Source organism: Lonchura striata, chromosome 23, assembly GCF_050655825.1.
Source record: "Lonchura striata isolate lonStrDom1 chromosome 23, ASM5065582v1, whole genome shotgun sequence".
NCBI classification, from domain to species: domain Eukaryota; kingdom Metazoa; phylum Chordata; class Aves; order Passeriformes; family Estrildidae; genus Lonchura; species Lonchura striata.
Genome location: NC_140725.1, coordinates 1,911,679 through 1,933,865, shown reverse-complemented (window position 1 = coordinate 1,933,865; position 22,187 = coordinate 1,911,679). Strand labels below are relative to the sequence as shown.

Here is a 22,187-nt window from a genome sequence, read left to right as displayed (position 1 = left end):
TGGCAGGAAGATGCTCGGAGCAGCTGGGAAGCAGCCCAGCAGGATCAGCCCTGGAAAGGGGGACCCCCACTCGCCGAGCTGCAAGAATCCAGCCCTTCCCAAGCTCCGTGCTGTGGCCGGATCCGAGCTGAGTTTTCCAGGCAGGTGAGGCAATCGCTGCCCTGGGGAGAGGCGGTGCTGGCACACCTGGGATGGGCATGGCCGGGGCTGGACACCCGTGCTGTGTCCCCCGGCAGTGGGTGAGCCCTCCCAGCCCCATGGGCAGGACCAGCAAACCGGCTCCTCTCCTCACCCCTGCTTGCCCACACCTTTTTCCCACCCCATGGGAGGCTGCGGGTGGGGTGGGAACCAGCAGAGCCGGTGCTGGTGGTGGTGGCAGGGAGCTGAGCTCCCCAGCACAGCCCTCATCCCTGCTGGATGCTGTCCTTGGGATCTGCCTTTCCTTCCAGACGTTTTTTCTCCCGGGAAACTCCAGATTTCACCTCTCAGCACTGTCTGGAGGGGAGGGGGGGGGTCTGGGGGTGTTCAAACAGCCTCCAGCTCGGAGAGGGAAACTGCCAAGGAAATTCCCTGCACGGAGGATGCTTTGTGTTAATAAGCTGGGGAGTTTCACAGCCAAGCTCTTGGCATGGGGTTTTGTGTGTCTGGATGGATCTCACCTGCCTGGGGAGGGGGATGCTCCAGCCTCAGCTTCCCGTGGGGATGTGTGGTGGGGCAGGAGGCTGAGTGATCAGTCTTGGTGCGTGTTTGGCCCAGGACAGGGCAAGATGAGTGCTGGGATGGGATCTGTGTGTCCTGCTCCTGGGTCAGATAAGCCCAGGGATTCCTGGAAGAGAGGGGGGAAGTGGGAGGGCGGCTCTTGGGCAAGATGGTTTGGGAGATTCCGGGTGGGAAGCAGGACCGGGAGGGGCTGCAGCTCCCTGTGACCCCTGAGGGCACAGCCTGGCCCTGTGGTGCCAGCAGAGGTGGGACAGGTCTGGCTGCAGAGCCTGTGCTGGTCCCTGCAGCCGTGCCTGGCGTGTCCCTTTGTCACCCGCTGTTTATCAGCGCTCTGAGCCTCCGGGAGGCCACAATTGTGTTTATTTTCTTGTTTTCCTGTGCGTGACAAGCCTGCATTTCCATTTTTCATTTCCTGTTGAGCCCTGTTTCCCTCTGCTGAGTCGCAGCGTGCCCTGCCTGCCCTCCTCTGCTCAGATGAGTGTTTTTTTTTTTTTAATGATGCTGGGGAAGCTTTTCCAGCCTCCCACAGGTGATGAGTGCTGTGTTTTGCACCTCTGCAGCACCTGCGTGGGCTGTGTTCTCTCCCAGCTTCTGTTTTGCCCACCTTGAGCTCTGCTGGGAGCCTCTTCCCCTTCCTCAAGCTCTGCTGGGACCCCTGCCCAGGTCATGGGCATAATCCTGCCACGGTTGGGGTTGAAACCAGCTCCTTCTCCAAATCTCTTCTCTGCCCTTGCTCCCCCCAGCCACCCACCCCACTCCTGCACAGCCACGGAGCTGTGCCTTGATGCCAGTGGGATTTTTGTCTCCTATCAGGGTGGGACTCTTCTTGGTTTTTATTAATCATTATTCGTGTCCGTTGCGTGGCCCTATAGAAATGCTTTTACCAGCAGCTTATTTTTCCCTGCAGGAAACTGTATACAAGGGCTCCCCTGGCTGGGAGCTTCCAGCTGACCTTGGGGCAGTTTTGCTCCTGGTAAATCCTGTGGGAGCGACTCCTTTCCATGCAGCGTGGGGTCGGGATGTCTTCCCAGGCTGATGGTCCCGCTCTGCCCCGTTAATGAGCGTTAATTAACGGGGTTAATCAACATTAACCACCCCTCTGCTTCAGGTGTGTCCACGGTGATGCTGGGGACAGCTGGCGTGGCCCTGTGACCCCGCTGGGGTGACGGTACAGCCTCAAGGCTGTCCCAAAATAAATCCAGTCTGCAGCCCAGGCGTGTCCAGGATCACACCTCCATTCCCTGCCCCTGGCAGCAACCTTGGAACAGCCCCAGCACTCCTGGGGTCCCCAGCATCCCCCCAGCTCCGGGGGGACAGCCAGGGGTGGCACACACGGGAGGTTTCCTGCTGCCCCTGGCGATATTTCATCCTGGCCCTGCTGGGATATTTCAATATTTCATCCTGGCCCTGCTGCTGGGATATTTCAATATTTCATCCTGGCTGTTTGGGATGCCTGTCGTTCCTGCTGGGAGGGCAGTTGCTGTGCTGGGGGATCTGGGATTCCTGGATGTTGCTGGAGCTGGGGGCTGCCCTGACTGTCCCCCCCCACCCCAGTCTCAGTGTGCTGATGGAGCCAGCTGGAGCCATCCTCCCTCCTCCAGGAATTCCTGGCGTTCCCAGCAGAGGGGAGAGGAGCTGGGATGCTTGGGGATGGGATCTGGTGTGGCGTCAGACCCCGCTTCCCATTAACCCCCTCGGGACTGGAGGGGAGAAGTGTCCTTCTCCCCATCAGGGCAGGGTTTGGGGGGGCTCAGGATGAATTCCCCCCTCTCCCTCCTGCTGCTGTGGTTTTGGAGCCTGCTTGCCATGTCCAGTGCCCGTCCTGGCTCTGGGCTCTCCTCTTTGCCAGGAAGGAGAGGATGGAGATAAAGAAGTTTGGATCTCTCTGTCCCCCCCCGTGGTGGGCTCAGCTCTCCGTGCCTCTTTGGGGGTGTCGGAGGGGAAGGACCTGATGTCCCCTCATGTCCCCTCCGTGGGGTTGTTCCCACCCTTCCTTCTCACAGCCCCTTTGTCAGCAAGGATCGGGATTTTTTTGGTTTTTGTCTTCCTTTAGAGGAAAATTCCATTGTGCTATTTTTAGTGGTGACAACTTGGCTTCTCCCAACAACTTTTATTCTGCTGCTGGTGCTGCCGGCGGGCACGGGGATGGCTGGGGATGACCCTGTGATGCCAGGGATGCAGAGGGCACCAGGCACCTCCAGCTCCTAAATCCAGGCTCTTCTTGTGGCTGGATCTGCTCCTGGATCAGCTGGGATGAACGGATGGCACCTCCATCCCACCGGAGCCCAGGGGTGCAGAGGGTGATGGGTGCCCCCTCACCATGCCCCCCTTTCCAACTGGGAGCTCCCAGAGGGATTTTTGGCTCCCTGCTTCCCAGCTGTCAGGGGCACAAGCAGCAACTGGCCTGCTGGGTTTGCTGTGCTCACCATGCCAAGTGATACCCCCGGTGGGTGTCTGTCCCTGGAGAAGTGTCTGTCTGTCCTGCAGCTGTGGAGGAGGCGGACACAGGGTTGTTTCCATGAGTGTTTTGGTTTTATTGATGTTTTTGTGGATAATTTGCTGTGGGATGGGGGTTGTTCTGGGGGTGCATCTCAACACACGGTGAACGAGCCAGGGATTCAAGTGCCCGTGGATGAGGGGAATCTCTCTGCTACCCTGAATTTTAGGGAGGTTCCCCCCTGGTTTTTGGGGGAAGTTTTGGCTCCTGCAGCACATCCTTGCTCCGTTTCTCTCCCCTTCCTCTGGCAAAGCTCAAATGCTGCGTGGGAGCCCAGGCAGGATGATCCTGCACCGTGTGGTGGGTCTTGCTCAATCTGCTGGGATCTTTCCAGAGAGGGAATGGGGAGAGCAGGATCTACCTCCATGACAGCACGTTTCAACACTAGAGATGGTGATTATATTCCTAAAATTATCATTGTCATTATTGCCTTTATTATTTGATTTAACAGAAGCCCTGCTCTGTGCCTGGTGGACACCAGTCCTGCTGAAGGGCAGCAATGAGCGGGTCAGGCACTCGGATCGCTCTGGGCTGGTTCCTGCTGCCAAAAATTCCTTTAAAACCAGTAAATCTCCTTTTCAGCTTTGTAAGCCCCTTGCAGCCAGGGCGAGGTGAACATGTGGCGAGTGTCGGGGGGCAGAGACGGGAGGGATCTGCTCCCCATCTGCTCCTGGGTCTCACCTGGCCCATTTTTCCAACATTTTGTGGCATTTTTCTGATGGCTTCTCATAGACCGGTGTCAGTCAGTGTGGCTTTTCCCACAAGGATGGGAACCCATCTGCCCCTGCCTGCGTTTTCCTCGCTTTCAATCCCATTGATTTTTTTTTTTTTTTTTTTCCTTCCTCTCCCAATTGCCTCCAACACTCTCCTGGCTGGAAATATCCCCAGGACATCCAATCTCTGAAAGCTGCGGCCGGAGGGGTGGGATGGGGGATGCCGGGGGGGGGCTCTGGTGGTGCAGGGCAGTTGCTGGGCTCATTTGCAAAAAGGGGGCTGGCCTCAGCCCTGGGAGGCTTTCCTCAAATAAGGAAACACTGCCAGTGGTCAAAGGGCGACTGCGAGGAGCCCGGGGGGAGCGCTGAGCCGGGCACGGCGGCCGGAGCTGCTGCTGCTCGCCCCGATGCCGCCCGGCTGAGCAGCACGCCTGGAAGATGAACTTGGAGAAGTACAAGAGGTTCCTGGATGGACTCGGCACCCTGAGAGGTATTTGTGACCCGTGGCAGGGTGAGGCTGGGCAGATGGGTGCCACCATCTGTCGTGGATCCCTGATGGAGGCAGATCCCAGCCAGGAGGAGCTGCTGGCTTCCCCGGCAGGGCTGCTCTGCTCCGCTTCCCTCCTTTGTCCTCTGCTTGGGTTTGGAGCTGGGCACAAAGGAGAGCTGGGGCAGTGGCCGGCCCAGCCCTGCCAGCAGTGCAGGGAAGCTGCTTGGCAAATAACTGGGAAAAGATTTGAGCTGAAATTCCTGCTCTGGAGGAGAGCAGGCTGCCGTTCCCACGGGCTGGGGGCTGATCCTGCTCTGCCCAGGGTGCCTTTGCTGCGCTGCGCGGGGGCACCCGGGCGCAGGTCGCTGTTTTCCCACTTCCCTTCTTTCCAAAGCTCTTTCCCAGTGCTCTGCCCTGTCCTGCCTCTCTCGGGCTGTCCCTGGAGAGCCAGCTGGGACACCCGATCGTGCTGGGCTGGCCCCTGGCAGGTGGCTGGAGGCACGCAGCCGTTGTCCCGCTGCCACCAGCAGCGAGCCCGGGCTGCAGGAGAGCAGCTCGGCTTACCTGCTGCTCTGAGAATGCTTTTCCTCCCCTTTCTTTCTTGATTTTTTTATCCTCCCTGTTGCCAGAGGAGCTTTTTCCTCTGGAATTCGCAGCCAGCCTCGTTCTGCTGCAGGAGTTCTGCTGGAAGGAGAGGAGAGGAAAACAGAAGGCACCTGGAATGCCATCGCCTGTCATCCAACAATGCTGTCATTGACTTGCCCCTTTTTTACAGCAAGGCCTCGGCTGGGCTTTACCAGCTGATCCCATTGTATAACAAAGGTGAATCAATTCCATGTTTAATTTAGCAGGGAGCCAAGGGAGTTGTCACCAGCAGGCTGGCAGTGTCCCCACCCTCCCATGCCGCCACCGCCGCTGCGAAGGGTTAATCCCGCAGCTCTGTGCTGACAGCTGCCCTGAGTTATCGAGTCTGGGAGGAATATAATTCACTTTCTTCTGCTGCCGTGGTGTCCATCATACATTTTTCCTGAGCCTCGCTGCAGCTGGCCCTGGGAATCAATGTAAAAGGAGCCCCGAGTCGCCATGTGCCGGCTGGGTGTGCCGGGGCTGGCGGCTGGCTCCGTCCCTTCCATCTCCAGCCCCTTGGCAGCCGCAGCAGGGACGGGTGCTGGGTTTGGGTGGGGGGTTTGGGTGCCGTTGAGCCCCACTCTGTGTTTTGGGGCTGCTGCTGAAGCTCTGCCACGGAGCTTTCCAGCCCCGTCTCCAGCTGCAGCTCGGCGCGTTCCCGGCGTGCCCGCTGAGCGAGGCCGGGGAGCCAGGATGACATTATTAATCGTGTTTACAAGGTGACTGCTTGCAGGAGCTGAGCTGGCAGCCTTCCCCCTCTCCAGGTGCTGCCCAGAGCCCTGCTGGCAGCGTTGGCTCCCACATCCCAGAGCTCGTGGCACTTTCCGTTCCCGCGAGCCCGGAACAAGGACGTGGAAGCGCGGCTGGCACGTCCCTGAGAAGCTCAGCCTGTGGGTTTTGGTCTCTTCTGCTGCCTCTAGACCCAGTGATGACGACTTTGTCTGTCACCAGCTGTGTTTACCACAGCCCTTTGTGGTTTTAATTCAGGGCGGTGGAGGCTGCAAGTGTCCAAGGCCAGGTTGGACAGGGCTTGGAGCAACCTGGTCTGGTGGAAGGTGTGTTTGCCCGTGGGGATGAAATGGCCTTTAAGGTCCCTTCCAACCAAACCACTCTGGGGTTCTGTGCTCGGAGGAGGCCAAGTGCTGCTTGAACCAGACCAGTTTGAGCCCTTCCACGCTGCTGGGGGGCTTCCCAATGCATCCAGGCACAAAAGGGGTGCCCACAGGGAATGGTTGGCTCTGTGGTGCTCACTGGCAGGGGGATGCTGTGCCGTGCATCCTGCTGTCACTGTTTGGCATTGCCATGGATCTAAGTGTGCTCCCAGCACTGAGAACAGCCAGCCCGGCCTGCCCTTGAGCTGTGGGGCTGGCCAGAGCTGGAGGAAAACAAGGTTTTATTGCTGGAGAGGTTTCTTTTCCCTTCTCCCCCCTCATCTCTATTCATCTCCCCGGGGAGGTGGAGGCAGCAGCGGATATTGGAGCTGGGAGTGTTTCATATGTAAATGCTCGTGTGTGTGTGTGAGTCCAGGCCCCTGACCCCCGGCTCCGTGCCAGCATCCATCCCTGTCAGCCCTCCAAGGGGCTTGGAGAGCATCCCAGTGCCCCCAGCCCGTCCAGCTGGGATGGGGCTGGGGGGCCCTGCCAGATCCCTGTCTCCATGCTGGAGACAAAGGGTGCTGCTCCTGGGGGGGACCCTGCCCCGGCGGGTGTGGGGTCACCCAGACTTTCCACACACTTTCCATCTTGAGTTTCCCTGGGCAGCGTCGGTCACGGCCCCGAGATGACCGGATCCTGTGGGCTTGGCTGAGGAAACCCATCAGATTACAAATTTATTGCTGGGTTAATTTTACCAGCAAGCAGGAGGCCGGCTGGTTTCGCTTTCTGAGGAGTTTTGTTGTTTACTTGGTAGCCGGCTCAAACCTGGCATCTCCTCGGCCCTGTCCGTGCATTGCCAGCTAATCTGGCTCCATCTGACCTTGGAGCTGCCACGTGCTTTCCCCAGAGGAACCAGGCTCAGATTTTCCCCTGTGACCAAGGAGTGGGTCCATGCTTGTTCCTGTCATCTCACCGTGGGCGCGTGTGCCCGCAGTGAGGAATTTTGCCGAGTTTCTGCTGTTCAAAAGGAGGGATTTGGGTGTTAGGTGCTGGCTCTGCTGCCTGAGGGGTGTGTGGGATCCGAGCAGGAGGCAGGAGCAGCGTCCACAGCGCTGGAGTGGTGGCACAGCTCGTCCCCTCGTCGCTGTTTGCTCTCGTCCCATCATGTGGTGGCTTCCCCGAGGAGCAGACGGGGCCGCCCAAGGTGGCCGGGTGTGATAAGAGATCCAGGGCCAACATCTTCCCTGGCTGCCCTGGGTGGAGGCCCTGGTGAGTTTTGGCTCGTCCAGCACGTGGCTCTGCCAGCCCTGTGTCCCTGTGAGGAGGATGGGGCTGGGTCTCCTGGGGAAGGGCAGGGGACACTTTTCCACCCGGTGAGATGTCCCCTGGGCAGCCCTGCTGGGCAGGGACACTCACGGGCTGTGCCCTAACTGAGGATCTCTGCTGATTTACAGCTCTGCCACCAAAGCTTTGTGGTGCCAGGGGTGGTTTTAGCCCCAGAAAGGTCCAGCTCAGCCCTGCTGAGGGAATCTGCTGGGCTCGGGCCAGGCTGGAGGGGTCCGGCGGGTCTGGGGCTTGAACGGAGCGGCCGGAGCAGTGTTAGCAACTGGATTATTTCATTTGCTTTTTAACAGGGATTAAGTTTCTCTGCAGGAGAGCAGGTCTCTAGGGAACAGAAGTTTTGGGCTCCTGCCTCCCCCTTTTGATTTAATCCTACGTTTCTCTGTGCTGCTGCACGCCAAGGCCAACTGGCCGGGAGCTGGCGGGAGCAGCTGGGATGAAGCATCACTTCAGGGCACAGCACGGCCATGACCTGGGGAGTGATCGAGTTTGGGAGGACCAGGAGCAGGTCCTGGGTGCTGTGGGGAGGCAGCTGTGGGTGCTGTGCTCCTCAGACCCCCCTCTCCAGAGGCTGGGGCTGGCTGCCTGAACGAGCCGCCGCTCCTTCTCCCTCCTGCCGCCCGGCGCTAATCAGGTTTCACACTGCTTAGTTTGGGACATCTAATGAGATCAGGGCTCAAGGTTGCTGCCTGCCCTCCATCTGCAGAGGAAGAGGAGGGAATCGGCTGCTTCCTTCTCTTTGACCTCCATTTCTCAGAGGAGGCTTTGCACATCTCCGGCTCCACCGTCGCCGTCCTGGTGTTCTCAGCGAGGCGAGCGTGGGGAGACCCTGAGCTGCTTTTTGGGGCACACCAGGCAGAAAAAAAGGGGAGACCCACAACTTCCTAACAGCACCTTGGGCAGTGACCTTGGTGCTTTATTTGTGGGGGAATAGGACGAGGCCACCAGAGCTGGTGGGGAAAGCCCAGCCCTGACCCCAACACCCCCATTGTGTGGGGGCTGTGCAAACACAGCAGCCCCCAAACAAAGCACAGCCAGTTCCCACTATCCCAACATTTCCCTATTTCCCCCGCTGCCAAGCAGCCCTTGGTTGGCGTTGGAATAACGAGCCTCTCTGAGGAGACACCGGCTCTTTTGTTAGCTGGCAGAAAAGGAGTTTTGATGCTGGCCATCCCTCCACTGCCGTGGGAAGTGCAAAGCTTGGATTTGAGCTGCCGGGGGTGATGGCAGTGCCACGGCTCCGATCCGGCTCCCCGGGGCTTGGCGAGCAGCTCCGCACCCCCAGCAGCCACAGCACACCAGGCTCTGCCTCCTGCCAGAGGGGCCTGACACTTAATTTGGGGCATTTTTCCACCATTCAGGGCATCCCTGGTGCTCCTGTGCAGGCAGCGGGATCGGGTGCGGGATTTGGGATTTGGGTTGTTCTCCTGTGCCTCCCCACCCCCGCCGGGGTTTCCATCAAATCTCCTGGGTTTTTGGTGACTTGTTTTTCCATGGCTTTCTCCCTGCAGTGCCGGGGTGTGTTGGGAATTCTGGAGCTGGTGGCGGCTCTGTGGAGGTGTGCGGCGTTGTCCCCGTGGCCGGAGGGGCAGGGAGGGACCCGGAGATGGCATCGCCTTCCTCCTCCTCCCCCGGCCTGGGAAAGAAGCCACCTCTCGTGTCAGCACAGGCCCCTGGGAGGGCGTGCAGATGTGTGTGTCCTCTTGCACGTGGGTGTGCGAGCAAGCCCAGGGCTGGTGTTGCTCCCTCCCGAAAAGCCCGCGGCGTTTTCTGCCGGGAGACCTTCGCTGTTCCTTTCCATCCCCGTCCTCACCTCTTCCCTCTCACCCAGCATTTCCCAGTGCATCCAGGATGGCTCCGAGCTCTCCGTGCAGCTTTGATCTGTGCCCCCAGTGCCTGTCCCCGTTCCCTCCTGCCCTCCCTCCCCGTGCAGGACGATGCCACCGAGTCCGTGCCAGCTCCGCGGGGTCCGCTGCTTTCCGGGGTGACGTGGCCGTGAATTTTATGGCATCGCTCAACGAGCAGGAGCTGCCAGCGTCCTCGGAGGGGTGACAAGCCACGGGAGGCTTCCGAGAAGTGGGAAGCGATGAAATAATGCCTGAGCTGCTGCGTCAGCAGAATCCAGCAGCCTTGGGGAGGGAGGTTTGTCATGCTGGGAAAGCAGCGGTGAGATCACCCCCCCCTCCAGCCTGACGCTGCAGGGAGAGCTCCAAAGGCCGGGCAGTGTCAGAATGGGATGTGTCCAGGCTGGCTGTGTGTGCACGTGGCTCCTGGGCAAGGGTGTGCTGGGATCCGTGCCAGGGATGCAGGGAGCTGGGGGGGATGCATGGAGGGGTGGGCAGCAGGGCTGGAAGTGCTGCTGGCTCTGGGTGCCCCGGGAAAGGTGCTGGATCTGGGACACCAAAAAGTGAGCCCCACCAAGGCAAGGAGGGTGATGCCCTGGGAACGCCAACTGCTCTTCCTGCAGGAAATGTGGGAGCCTCTTCCTGATCCTGCCGTGTAGGGAACAGTCTCAAGTTATTTTTGAGGTTCTCAAGGGTTCTCCTGTTGGCTCTGTCCATCTCACTGGAGTTGGTCCCTTTGGATGGCCCCCGTTGGGATGTCACATTCCCGCAGACCCCATAACTGCTGGTGTGCTGGGGGCTTTGCCCTCCAGCCCTGCAGCAGGAGTTCGTGCTGCTGGGCAATGATTAAATCATGAGCAGGTGGCCATTGAGTTCAGCTGTTTGCCTTTGCAGGAGGAAAGGCACAGGAATGATGTTTGCTTCCAGCCTTGCCGTGAACCTTCTTACCCCGGCCCTCCACCTCTGTATCCCACAGCAAGGGGGTCCTGGGGTGTTTTCCCACGTCCCCCCCCGAGGCAGCAGTGCCAGCCGTGCTGTGGGAAGGGAAGTCTTGTCTTTTTTAAAAGATATTATTCTAATTTTGGTGCCCAGACGTCTGCTGGAAAAGGGAACATCTTCATTCTTATCACTGGAGCTTCCTTTTGCTCAGTTCCGATTTTACCACCGATGGTGCCTGGGTGGGGTTCTGAGGTTCCCTCCCAACCCTTTCCCTCTCCCCTCATTTTGCTGACCTTTGGAAGCTCCTCTGTGAGGCATTTGCAGGCAAATATTGATTTGTGCTGCCCTCACAGTGCAGACTGAGGGTGCTGCTGCAGAGCAGCCCCCCAGCCCTGGGTGGGATGGAGCTGCTCTGGTTAATCCAGATGAATCCCAGCTCGAGCTCCCACTATTGCTGTGCAAGTGGGGAGCAGTGGAGGGATACTCAGAGCCAAAATCCCTATTTCCACAAACCCCTGTGCTTGGGACATTGGTTTGCCAAGGCCACAAGAGCTTTGCTGCTGGCACTTTTCCACAGTCCTGATTTTTGCCCCGCTGGAGTTGGGTGGCGATGCCCAGGGGCCTGCACTGGACCCGGCAGGCTTTTCCCTGTCCCTCCCAGCAGGAATGTGGCCGCGGGGGGATGATGAAAGCCAGAAGGAAACGTTGAACGTGGGGAATGTGCCCGCTGTGCCAGGAGCCGGCTGGCGAGGGCTCCCCGGCCGTGCCCGCACACGCTCGGGCAGTGATTCACCGGCAGCAGGAGGGGATGGGGAGCTGGAGCCGAGGAGCTGGGCAGCGTCGGGAGCTGCGACCTGCCTCGTTCCACCTTGTTTTTAATAGCCCAGATCAGAAGAAACGTCATCTTTGTTCTGGCTTTCCTTTCCCAAGGCTCCTGGTGCCGCGGGCAGGGTGGAGCGGGGCTCCGCACCCCGGCAGGGCCGTGCCCGTGCTTGCCGGCAGAACGGGGAGCCCTGGCACGTGTGGCAGCGCTGGGCAGCCAGGGACGGGTCTTGCTGAGCTGTCTGTCTGTCTGTCGTCTGTCTGTCCGCAGCCGCCTTTGCTGTGGTTTGCCGGGAGGGTGTGATGCTGTGATCCGAGGGGGAGTGACCGCAGCCGGGCGCTGGGGTGGGGTACGTGCTCCATCCCTTGGATGAGGGTTAGGAGCTGTGTTTGTGCCACCCCTGTGCCACCCAGCCAGACTCCTCGACCCACCTGCCCCTGGGTGATGCTGGTTTTGATTTACCAGGCCAGCCCCGATCCAAAACCTGGACTCTCCTTCCCCTCCTGGTCGATTTTTAGCCACTGCTCTAACCGACCGAGATCTGCTTCTAAAAGTCCCAGAAAGGAGGAAAAAACAACAGAAAGGGGAAAATCTTTGCTGAGGAAGCAGGGCAGGAAACCTGGCTGCTGTCCTGCAGTCACGAGTTTGTGCGTGCTCAGCACTGCTGCTGGCCAGGCCCTTGAAGTGCTGTGGGAACCTGGTGGGCAGGGTGGGGTGACCACGATGACCCCTTGGGGCACAGGAGCCCTCCAGGGCACTCCCAGCTGCCCCCGTGCCCAGTTTTTCCTGCTGCAGGCAATGGTGGGGCTTGGCTGGGCTGGGCCAGGGGGGCACTGGCAGCACCCTCACCCACCTGGGCATGGCAGGGTGCAGGTACAGCCCCGGAGGGATGCTGCACCCCGGCTCTGTGCTGCTGGGTGCCAGCTCTGGCTCTGCCACAGCGATGCCCACTCCAGCGTTTCCACAGTGCCACCTGGCTGCCACCTCCCCGGGCTGGGACACTCGGCCACACAGACCTTTTGCTGCCTTCTGCGAGGCCACAGCACCTAGGGGATGAAGGAGCGCCCCGGTGGCTTTGCCCACAGCGATGCCAGGGTGTCTCCGTGCCCCGAGCGGTGCCAGGACACGGGGGCTGTGCCCCGCTCCCGGGTGACGCTGCCCGGCAGCTTCTCCGGTCATATAAGGAGATGCCGGAGCCGGGAGCTGAGCCGGGAGCTGATCTCTGTCGCCTGAGCATTACTCACTCGTGGGGAGGCACATGGAGGGGGAGGGAGAGCCCAGGATGCCCAAAGCTTGGCATGACTCAGCCGCGGGCAGGAGAGAGGCTGGAGCGAGGGGATGCGGGACCCCCGGCCGCCCCGTGGGGTACCCTGAACCCGGCTGGGGGGCAGTGCTGGGCTCCCACCCTCCTGGGTGGTGCAAAATGCTGCCTGTTAAACAAGGGGGTGCCCTGCCAGGTGGGGACCCCTCCCCGTGGGAGGGCAGGGCCTCTCCTCTCCCCAAATTCCTGCGCGGGCGGGAGTCGTGTCCTCTCCCCACCCCCTTTCCTTTCTGGGCAAAGGCGCCCTGCAAGGAGCTAAAAATGAGCTGTTTGTGTTTTGGGTGCTCTGGGTGGTTTCCATGGCGGGGAGAGGGAGGTGTGGGGGCTGGTGGCTGCATCCGGGGCTGAGTGATCCCCAGAGCCTGGCAGAGTCACCCCAAAACCCGGCTCCTGAAACCCCGGGGCAGCCACCTCCTTCCTGCCCTGTCAGCTCCCTGCAGTGGGGGAAGGAAAGGGGGGTGATGGTGTTCAACTGGGCTGGAGGAATTTGGGGTCACAGGAATCCCCAGGATGTCCTGATGCAGGAGAGGCATGTATTGATAAATACGCATTTATATAAATATATTCAAAAGTTGGGCTTGGTGATCCTTGTGGGTCTTTTCCAAGTCAGGGCATTCTGCGATTCCATTGAATTATATTTATAAAACCAAAAACCATCTATTTACATACAATTATATATATTTTAAGAATGTATTTCACCCAAAGCCTTCTCCAGCTGGAGCAGCTGGCAGCTCTCAGTGCATTTTATCATCCCCTCTGTGCAGGAAACACCCGGGAAGCCCAGGAGCAGCTGAGCCCCCACGGTTGCAGCTGGGGTGAGGGGATGTGGGAAGCCAGCTCCTGCTTCCTGGACCCTTTTTGGCTGGCACATCCCAGCTCCATCACGTCCCCAGCTCTCATCTGCCTTGCAGGAGGCTCTTTGCCCCTCTCAGGTTGGACCACGGGCCCATTTATGGTGGCCTCGTGGTGGGTCATTCCTTCTGCAGCTTTAACAGAAAGCAGACGTCTTTGGAGGAAAACTATGCCAGGATATTTTTCATCCAGGCAGGGATGGAGCTCTGGAGAATATATTGCAACAGCGCCGAGCCCTGGGGTAATTCTGTATTTTTTTTATCACCCATCTCGTTGTCCCAAAAGATGTGGGGGTTGCAGGAACCCCAGGGAATGGTGCAATCATAGGATCATGGAATGGCTGCATGGAAGGGACCTTAAAGATCATCTCATTCCATCCCCCCTGCCATGGGCAGAGACACCTTCCACCATCCCAGGGTGCTCCAAGCCCTGTCCAAGCTGGCCTTGGACACTTGTAGGCATCCAGGGGCAGCCACAGCTTTTCTGGGCAGACTGTGCCAGCTTTTGGAATGTTTCAGGCAGCGTTTGGGTCTATCAGGTTTTGCTTGATATGGTTTTCTTTGTGTGCCTGGCTGGTTGGTGGCTGTTGGGTATGGGGAACCGCTCAGGGTTGTAAATATAATATAAATATCTTTTTGAAGCCCTGGACCTCACGGGGTTTCCCAAATGTGGAGCAGGAGTTGTGGGATGGCATCTGATGCTTCATCTCCTGGTCAGTAAATCCTGAGCTGGGCTTCCTGGCTCTCCCACCAGTAAATCCTGAGCCAGGCTGATGCTCTGCAGCTCTGCTCTGCACCACCCTCACCTGAACAACCCCAGCAGAACAACCCCTTCTTGTCTGAGCCTTTGGGAGACGGGAAGGGCGCAAAACGAGCCTTTAATTCCATATACAACCTCAGTGCAAGAGGCAGTTTGTCCCTGCGGAGCTGGCAGCGCTGGGTGAGGGGCTGAGCTCAATCCAGGCTTTGTGGGAGCCTCCCCAACCCGTCTGCTCGTGGTTACAACGGCGGAGGGGCCGGGCAGCACCGGCTGCTCTCGGTTTGCCCGCGCCCTTCCCGGCACCGCCGGCAGCGGAAGCGTTTCCGAAAAGAACCGAAACTCTGAGTAACGCCCAACGCGGTGCAAACCGCTGGGAAACGGGGCTGGGCCCCAAAATCTGCCGTGCTGAGGGCAAGCAGGACACCCGGCCATTGGAGGGGTGGGGAAGTGCACAAACCTCTGCTGTTGGAGCATCTTTTGGGGTGTTTCCTCATGGGGAAATGTTATTCAGAGCATCCAGGCAGGGTGATGGGGATGTGCTTGTGGTCCTCAACCCCCAGAAGGCCAAATTTTATCAGCGTTGCTTTCACCCCCTTGCTGGGCAGAGTTTCCTGGGGGCAGACCCTGCTGGCTCAATGCATCTTTCCTTTCCCTTTTTCCACGGGAAGGGGGGAGCCCCTGGAAGTGCTGCTCCATGTCCCAGCCTCTCCTGGCTGCGCCTGGCACCTCCGGCTGCCTGCTGGCAGGGTCTGCTGCTGGCTGTCACCCATGGGTGGGGAGGAACTGAGGTTCTGTGCCTGTCCCAAACCCCCGTGAGCTCGGGGACGCCGTGGCGATGCCACCACCGCCGATATCCCCTCGGCTGCAGCTCCTTCCCGGCAGGGCTGGGAATGGATATGGAGGAGATGACGTCTCTCCCCACCAAGGGGAGGGGGGGGGACGAAGAAGTTTGGCCGCGAGAACTCCGAGGAAAGATGTTTGAGCCGGCCTGACGCTCGCTTTTCTCCCTTTACCCGCCCCCCTCTTGGAGCTCCCAAATCTCCCAGTCCCAGCGGCGCTGCCAGCCGTCCCAAGCCCTGCCAGCTCCGCAGGACACAGCCAGCTGCGGGCAGAGCTGCAGGCAGGAAGTTTTGGAAGTTTCTCCAGGCAGCGGCTCATCCCCTCACCCCTCCCCGGCCATGCCGGGCTCCGGAGAGAGAAGGAAAGTCATATCCAGGCTTGGGATGAGGGGCCGGGAGTAGGAAGCGATGCCTCTGTCGGAGAGCTCCTATCTGCCACCCGCTGCCTTTGTCCTGAGCCACGTCCTGGGCATCGCCGGCGTCCTGTACTGGAGGAGCCGGAGCAGGGAAGGTAGGGCAGGGCAGGTGGGGGTGTTCAGGGGGGCACGGGGTGCTGAGGTGGCTGGCACCACCGGGATATGGATTGTTTTCCTCCCCAGGAGCCGTGGCAACCCAAGGACAGGGGCGAGGCACAGCTGTGGGGAGGAGGAAGGAGGACACGACATCGGGGAACCCTCAGTGGGCTCTGAACCCAAATGGGGATGGGGGGGGGACAGAGGTTTGGGAGCCTAAATGTGGCCTCACCACCCATTCCCGGCCTGTGTGGGGCTGGGGGTGACTGGGATGGGGTGGGGGGGATGAGGCTGATTTTTGTCTGGCACAATCCCCCGACGCGTGGCTGGGGTTCTGCCCCGGTCGCTGCCACCCCTCTCGGTGACAGCGGCGTCTCGGTCGGCTCCCAACGCCAACAAGACGCGGCCATGGGAGCTCCTCCTGGAGCTGGCACGGCCTCTCCGAGCAGCTGGGGCTGACCCTGCCTCAGTTTCCCAAAATAGGGCCCGCACATGACTGCTCAAGGAGGGCGAGGATTCGTTTCAGGGCTGTGGGATCGCTCCGGGCCCCAGACAGGGCTCGGTAACGCTTTCCCCGTCCCGACCTCTTCTTCCCCATGGGATCTGTTTGTTTTGATTCCTCTCTCTTTCTTTCCAGCCGCGCTTGTTCTCGCCGGTGCCTCCGCATGGGGCCCTTTCCCGGCGTCCATGACCGATTCCCTCTTTTCTTTTCCCTTTTTCCATGCCAAGGGGCGGGACCGCCGCACAGACTTTTCCCTGGATGCTGCTTTGGGATACGCTGATCCCTTTCTCCCTCTGAGCTGCCGGGAGAGGGAGGCTGTGAGGGAATTGCACAAACACATCATGCAGAATGCACCCTGTCACCCACTAAACCCAGCCTTGCTGCAATTCCTCCTGCTGATCTGTCCACTTAATTAATCTCCGTGGCTGGGCAGTGTTGTCCAGTGATGTTCTTGGCTCCATTTGGGAGCCTCCTAGATCCTTCCCAACTGGTCTGTCTCTTCCCCATGCTGACTTGCTGCTTCATCCTACTTGTTTCCTTCCCCCAAATCCACCCCTTTTCGAAAAAATCCTCGAGTAAGTGTTGCAAGCAGCAACACTGGGTTTTTCCACTACTTCTCCCCAGAAAAGGGCAGGTAGAGCCCAATTCTGGAAGATCAGAATCATTTTGCAGCAGGTTTTTTGCTTTGTGACGCTCAGCCAGCTCTGCTGAGCATCTGCCCTGCTCCTCCTTTGCATCACCACATCTCAGGTGTCTCCCTCATTAAATATCCGGGCGTTGGATACTTTTCCACCGCAGGTATCTCTTGTGCATTCTTGCAGGCTGAATCAGGCTCCGTTTCCTCTCCCTGGGTGAAAGGCTCTGTAAATCCTGCCCTGTTGGCTCTGTTGTCGTGATGGATTATGTCAGCTCTCAAGTTGGCAGCCAGCATGTTTTAAATACCTTGTGCTCCTCAGCCAGCCAGATTTTTTTTGCATATCCCCCCCATCTCAAAAGTGCTAGGTTCAAAAAGCCCCCTGCACATTCTCATTCTTTGCTTGTTTTGAAGGGAAAACTCTGGGTTTCAGTGCTTAAAACATTGGAGTTTTGGCTTTTTTAAGTAACCAACCCCTCCTTTACCTCACAGTTGTTTAATCCCACTTTCACACTGAGCATGGGCTTGGACATATCCTCGAAATCTCTTTGGGATCAGTGCCCTGTCTGATGTCTCCTGTGTTCCTTTGGATTCAACAGCAGGAGAAAATTTGGGAGCCACTTCCCAGCTTTATTCCAGGAGCTGGTGGGCAACATGAAACCCCCTGGTTCCCTCCCAAGGATGGCAAAAGGCCATGCCAGGGGGCACCGGGTGGGATGGAGGGTGGCAAGGCAGGGTTGGGATTAGGGATGGTGCCTGCCAGGCACCTTTTGTCCCGCTGGTTCCTGGGGCTGGGGCTGGACTCTGGCAGCAGCCTGAGGCAGGAGGAGGCACACAGGATGGAGAGTGACAGCGAGCAAGGCCGGTGATGATGGAGGAGAAATCTGGAGGGGAGCAGCAGCCACTGGCCGGACGTGTTGGGAGCTGCTGGGGACAGGCAGGCTGCCAGGACAGAGGCTGCTGCAGGCAAACAGGGAGGGGATTGCCTGTGCAGGGCGTTGTGGGGTGCTGGGGGGGTTCTCTGGCACCCAGCACCTGTGGGAGCCATCCCTGTGAGGATGGAAAGTGCCTGGCGATGCTGAGGTCCAGCGGGATGGGCAGTGGGAGTTTTCCTTTCTGTGCTCAGCTGATGCCTCAGCAGCTGGGGGGGGCAGGATGGTTTTCCTTGTTTCCTTGTATTAGGTGAGTTCAAGAGGAGAGGAAACTCCCCCAAGCCTCACCTTCCCCTTGTGCAGCCACCGGTTGTGGGGGATTCGTGCCACAGTGCCCCGGTTCCTTTGGGATCCCCCGTTTTTGGGGATGCCTTGAGCTGAGCTCTGATGTTCGATGTCAGGAGAGGAGGTGGGGAGGCAATGAAGCCACGTGTGGTCCTGCAGAGGCTGCTGGTCTCTGTTTGCTGCTGGTGTTCCCTGTGGCACTGCCACCAGCCCTTGCTCCATGTCCTGTGTGTGAGGGGCCGGAGGCTCTGCAGTCCGTTTTCCTGCCACTGGATTGTCTTTGGAGTGGGAAAGATTTTCCTTTTCTTTTCCCCATAATCTTCCCTCTGTCCCTGCTCTACCTGCCTGCCTGGATGTCCCTGGATGGTGACAGGGTGGTTTTTGGTGGCTGGGGCCAGCAAACCTCTGCTAGACCAAGGAGAGGACGAGCATAGGGGGGATTGCAACAAATTGTTTGTCAGGGTGACTCTGGTAAAGATTAGCTGGGCAGAGATAAGCTTGCAATGCCTTAATATTGTTAGTAAGCAGTAACCAGCATTATTATTAGCTCAGCTGATAGCACGGGTCCGGGGCTGGGGAGGTTTAATCTGGTTAGAGCCCGGGAACCACTCGAAGGAAGTGAGTCAGGGCAAAAAAAAAAAACGGAGGGGAAAAAAAAAAACGGAGGAAAACTCCCCGTTTCTGCGGGACATGGGAAGAGGGATCTCATGGAGGAGCCCCTGGGCTGTGAGCACCTTTGGGATGCAGTGCTGGAGGTGTCTGGCTGCCGAATCACCGTGTGGGACCCGGTGACATCCATGGTGACATCCGTGGTGACATCCGTGGTGACATCCATCCTCTGTCCCCTGCTCCGTGCGATGCTCTGCCACCTCCCCGGGACAGCAGCCCGGCTCCTGTCGCCCTCCAGGCCGGGGCAGCAGCCGGCAGAAGGGCTGCAGGGGGATTATATTTAGAAGAAGAGGAAGAGAGGCGGCGATAAGGCGGCCCCGTTATCTCCCCGCGTGCCGAGCGGGGCCGCGTCCCGCCCGCGCCGCTGGCACCGGGGACGCGGTTCGGGCACCGGGCAGCGCGGAGAACAGCCCGGCATTGTCCCTGCTGGCCCTGGCGCAATTAACTGGACAGCAAGACGAGGGAAAACCAGCCAAGAGCCGGCCAGCGGGCAGCGCCCGGCTCTGCGGGACGAGCCCGCATCCCGCATCCCGCATCCCGCCGGGATTTGGGGCTGCGGAGCCGCGCCGCGCTCGGCATCGCTCCATCCCCACGGGGCGGACGGAGCAGCGGCTCTGCCCGTGGCTGCTGGGGCTGGTGGAGCCGCTGTGCCGGCCGCAGGACCGCGGGCCGGTGAGGGTTTTGCGGGGCCGGGAGCGGCCGGAGGAGCGGCGAGCGGTGCGAGGTCGGCGGAGGTGGCGCGGAGGAGGAACGGGCGCTGCCCGCACCGCGGGCACCGGGGGTAGGAAGTGGCTCTGTGGGAGGAGCTGTGGCCCAGAACTCATCCGTCCGCAGCCATCGGGGTCCAGCTGGGCGAGCGGGAGGTGCCGCCACGAGAGCCTGCCCCGGGTGCTGCCGCTTTGCCGGGACCAGCGCTCGCCATCCCCGGGCGATGGAGAGGCGGCTTCTCTCCGGGGAGAAGAGGCGGCTCAGCGCCTGCCTGGTGTGCCGGATGTGCTGCATGGGTTAGTACCCCCTGTCCGTGCTTCATCCATCCCGCACGGACACCAGAGTTGGGAAGGGATGCTCTGCTGGAGGAAAATCCCCAAAATAACGTGGCACTGATGCAGATTCCTATGGCTGGCGGTGCCAGGCGGCAGCTCCGAGGCTCCTGGAAGCAGTGCCAAGGCTGGAGCTGGTGGGATGGGAAGTGAGGGTGGATGTGGCTCAGCCCAGGGGTTGTTTGTGGCACCTGGTTCCGTGCCGTGGCCTGGGGAAGGAGTGGGGCACGGGGAGGTGACGCCTGTGCCACCCTGTGCCACCCTGTGTCACCCTGTGCCACCCTGTGCCACGTGTCTGCGGCGATTTCGGAGGGGGAAGCCACAGGGTGGGTGAGGAAGAGGAAGAACGTTGGGTGGTGCCTTCCAGCCTGCGTGGATGGAGACATCGGGAGGTGCTCCCGAGGGTCCCTGGGGCTCTGCAGGGACCCCCAGCGACCCTCCCCACCCCAGGAGGGTGTTCTGGGGCTGCCCTGGGGAGCTGGGCCTGGGAGTTGCTGCTTTTCTCCTTTTTCTCGATTTTTGACTTAAAACCAAAGCAAGGGGTGTGGCCACCTGATGTCAGAGATTTGGGTGAGCAGGGCTCATCCTTTCCCGAAATATCCACGGGGTCCTGTGGGCTGGAGATGCAGTGCTCAGGGTTGTGTGCCATGGGTTGGTGCTGGGGATCTCTCTGTGCTCCAAGATGATGTTGTTAAATCCTGCTGGACACAGGGCTGGCAGCCTGGGGAGCTGAGTGGGAGCTCCGTGCCCTGTGGGACCATCTCCTTTCACCTGTTTTTCCTCTGATATTACTTTTTCGTGGAGCAAAAAGCCTGCCTAGAGCTCCCCCATCGCTGCTTGGCTTCACCACAATTCTCCCATCCCGTCCCCCTGCCACCCCTGGGGATGACACCCACATTGTCACCCTGTCTTGGTGGCACTCAGAGCTCCCAGTGTCCGGCCGGGGTTGAGCTGTGGGACAGAAATAAACATTAAATCCTGGCAATCCAATGAACCAAAAATACAGTGACAGAATAAGCTGCTAATTGCACGCCCAGCCAGGACCCGTTACGGGACATCTGGGGGTTTATGTAACACCCTAAAGCCTTCCAGGAGGAGGCAGGGGAGGGGGACACCCTCCTAAAATTGGGCAAACCCCCCTGTGCTGCCTCCGGGGGAGGTGGGGGGGCACAGAGGGGATGAATTCCGGGCGTTCCGTGGGTGCTGCCGGTTGTACCTATCCCAGTCATCCACGCTGCTTTCGTTAAATACCCTCATTCTCAGCAGAAAAAATCGGTGTATTTTGGCCTGACTTGCATTTCCCTGCCCGGGGGGTGTGCTGGAGCTGCGGGAAGGGCCCCATCCCGCAGCATTCCCTGAATAAGCTGCCTCTGTTCCCTGGGATCCGTGCTGGCAGCGCCGGCGTTGCCTCTGTCTCTTCCCCTCATTTCAAAGTCGTTTGAGTTTCTGCATGAGAACCACTGACCAAGAGCTGCCTTTGTCTCCTTCTGACAGATGAACGGGACAGAGTCCAAAAGAAAACCTTCACTAAATGGGTCAACAAACACTTGATGAAGGTAAGAGTCATGGATTTTTGTTATAAAGCCACTGAAGTGACCATCTCTCTGCCTGTTGCAGCTCGGGACTGGCAGATAAATGCCTTTTGAAGGGTTTTAAAGTTATTTTTTTAATGCCAGGACAGTTTGTTTTGAGCATTCACGTGAGTCAGAGCAGAGCAGGATGTGCTGGAAATGTGCTGGAGCCTTTGGAGGGCACTGTAGCATCACCACCCAGCCCTTTATTACCTTTCCCTCCCGGGCAAGGTAATAATAATCCCTCCTGATCCTTTTTTAACACGAGGCTTGTGCATCCTGGAGGAAAGGAGGGGATCCTGAATCCCCCCTTGCCAGAAAAAAGGGGCATTTTTGTCCTTGGAAGGATGCTCCAGGATGGAGACAAGACCCAAAGTTTGTTAAGCAAGATTAACAAGGCACCACGTGCTGCCTCCTGCTTTCTTGCTTAATGCTGGGTGGGTTTTAATTAATTCTCCATTTACCAAAAAAAAAAAAGGAAGGAAAAAAAAAATGGTTTGAGCACTAGGTGTCCCAGCTGTGTTTTCCTGCCAGCTTTGCAAAGCTCTGTGCCAAGCTTTTGGCTGCTTCCTAAACCTTGCAGAGGAGGGGAAAACACAGAAAAATCTTGAGGCTGCTGGGGGAAAACATCCAGGGATTCCCAAGTGAGTAAAAGCCCAGGACAAGGTCTGGCTGTTGGGGGATGAGAGGCTGCACTTGGTGCCCGTGGAAAGCTGCTCTGCTGCCAGGTGGGAGCTGGAGGAACGTGAGAAGGTAAATTCAGGAGGGGCTGCCCTCCCTGCAGTATCACGGGGTTCCCTGGGCTACAGATGGTGCCACGGTTGGATTTTGTGTGTGAAACTGGCAGCAGCTTCTGCCAGGCTGTTTGGGAAGGGGGTGGCTGCTTTCCCTGGTGATAATTCTGCTTTTTGTGGTGATGATTTTGGCATCGCTGATGGCTTTTCCCCTCCCCAGGTGCGCAAGCACATCAATGACCTCTATGAAGACCTGAGAGATGGTCACAACCTCATCTCCCTCCTGGAAGTGCTGTCGGGAGTGAAGCTGGTGAGTCCTCAGGGCTGGGCAGGGATTTTGGACTCCCCCTAAATCCCCTCCATCCTCTCCCTTCTCCCCTTCACCCCCAGCCATCAGCTGTCTTTTCTCACCCCATGGTTTCAGTTTCAAATGTCTGTCATTGTTTCTT

General features: G+C 58.9%; 1 protein-coding gene across 35 annotated transcripts in view; it reads left to right on the top strand.

Moving 5' to 3' along the window:
• The window catches only part of MACF1 (microtubule actin crosslinking factor 1), a 142,378-nt gene that overhangs the window by 12,181 nt on the left and 108,010 nt on the right, over positions 1 to 22,187 (top strand). For 22 of the 35 annotated variants that reach the window (XM_085559671.1, XM_085559665.1, XM_085559686.1 and 19 more), the window contains exon 1: positions 21,987 to 22,048. Coding sequence is in view for 13 of the 35 variants with exons in the window: in XM_085559689.1 (XP_085415815.1) it covers positions 15,268 to 15,370; positions 20,928 to 20,989; positions 21,959 to 22,048 (255 nt within the window). In the remaining 22 variants the exon portion in view is untranslated. Of the gene's footprint in view, positions 1 to 3,006; positions 4,421 to 14,998; positions 15,371 to 19,222; positions 19,398 to 20,927; positions 20,990 to 21,958; positions 22,049 to 22,187 lie in introns of those variants that run through there. The other 13 variants (XM_085559688.1, XM_085559687.1, XM_085559700.1 and 10 more) reach the window with 6 other exon arrangements.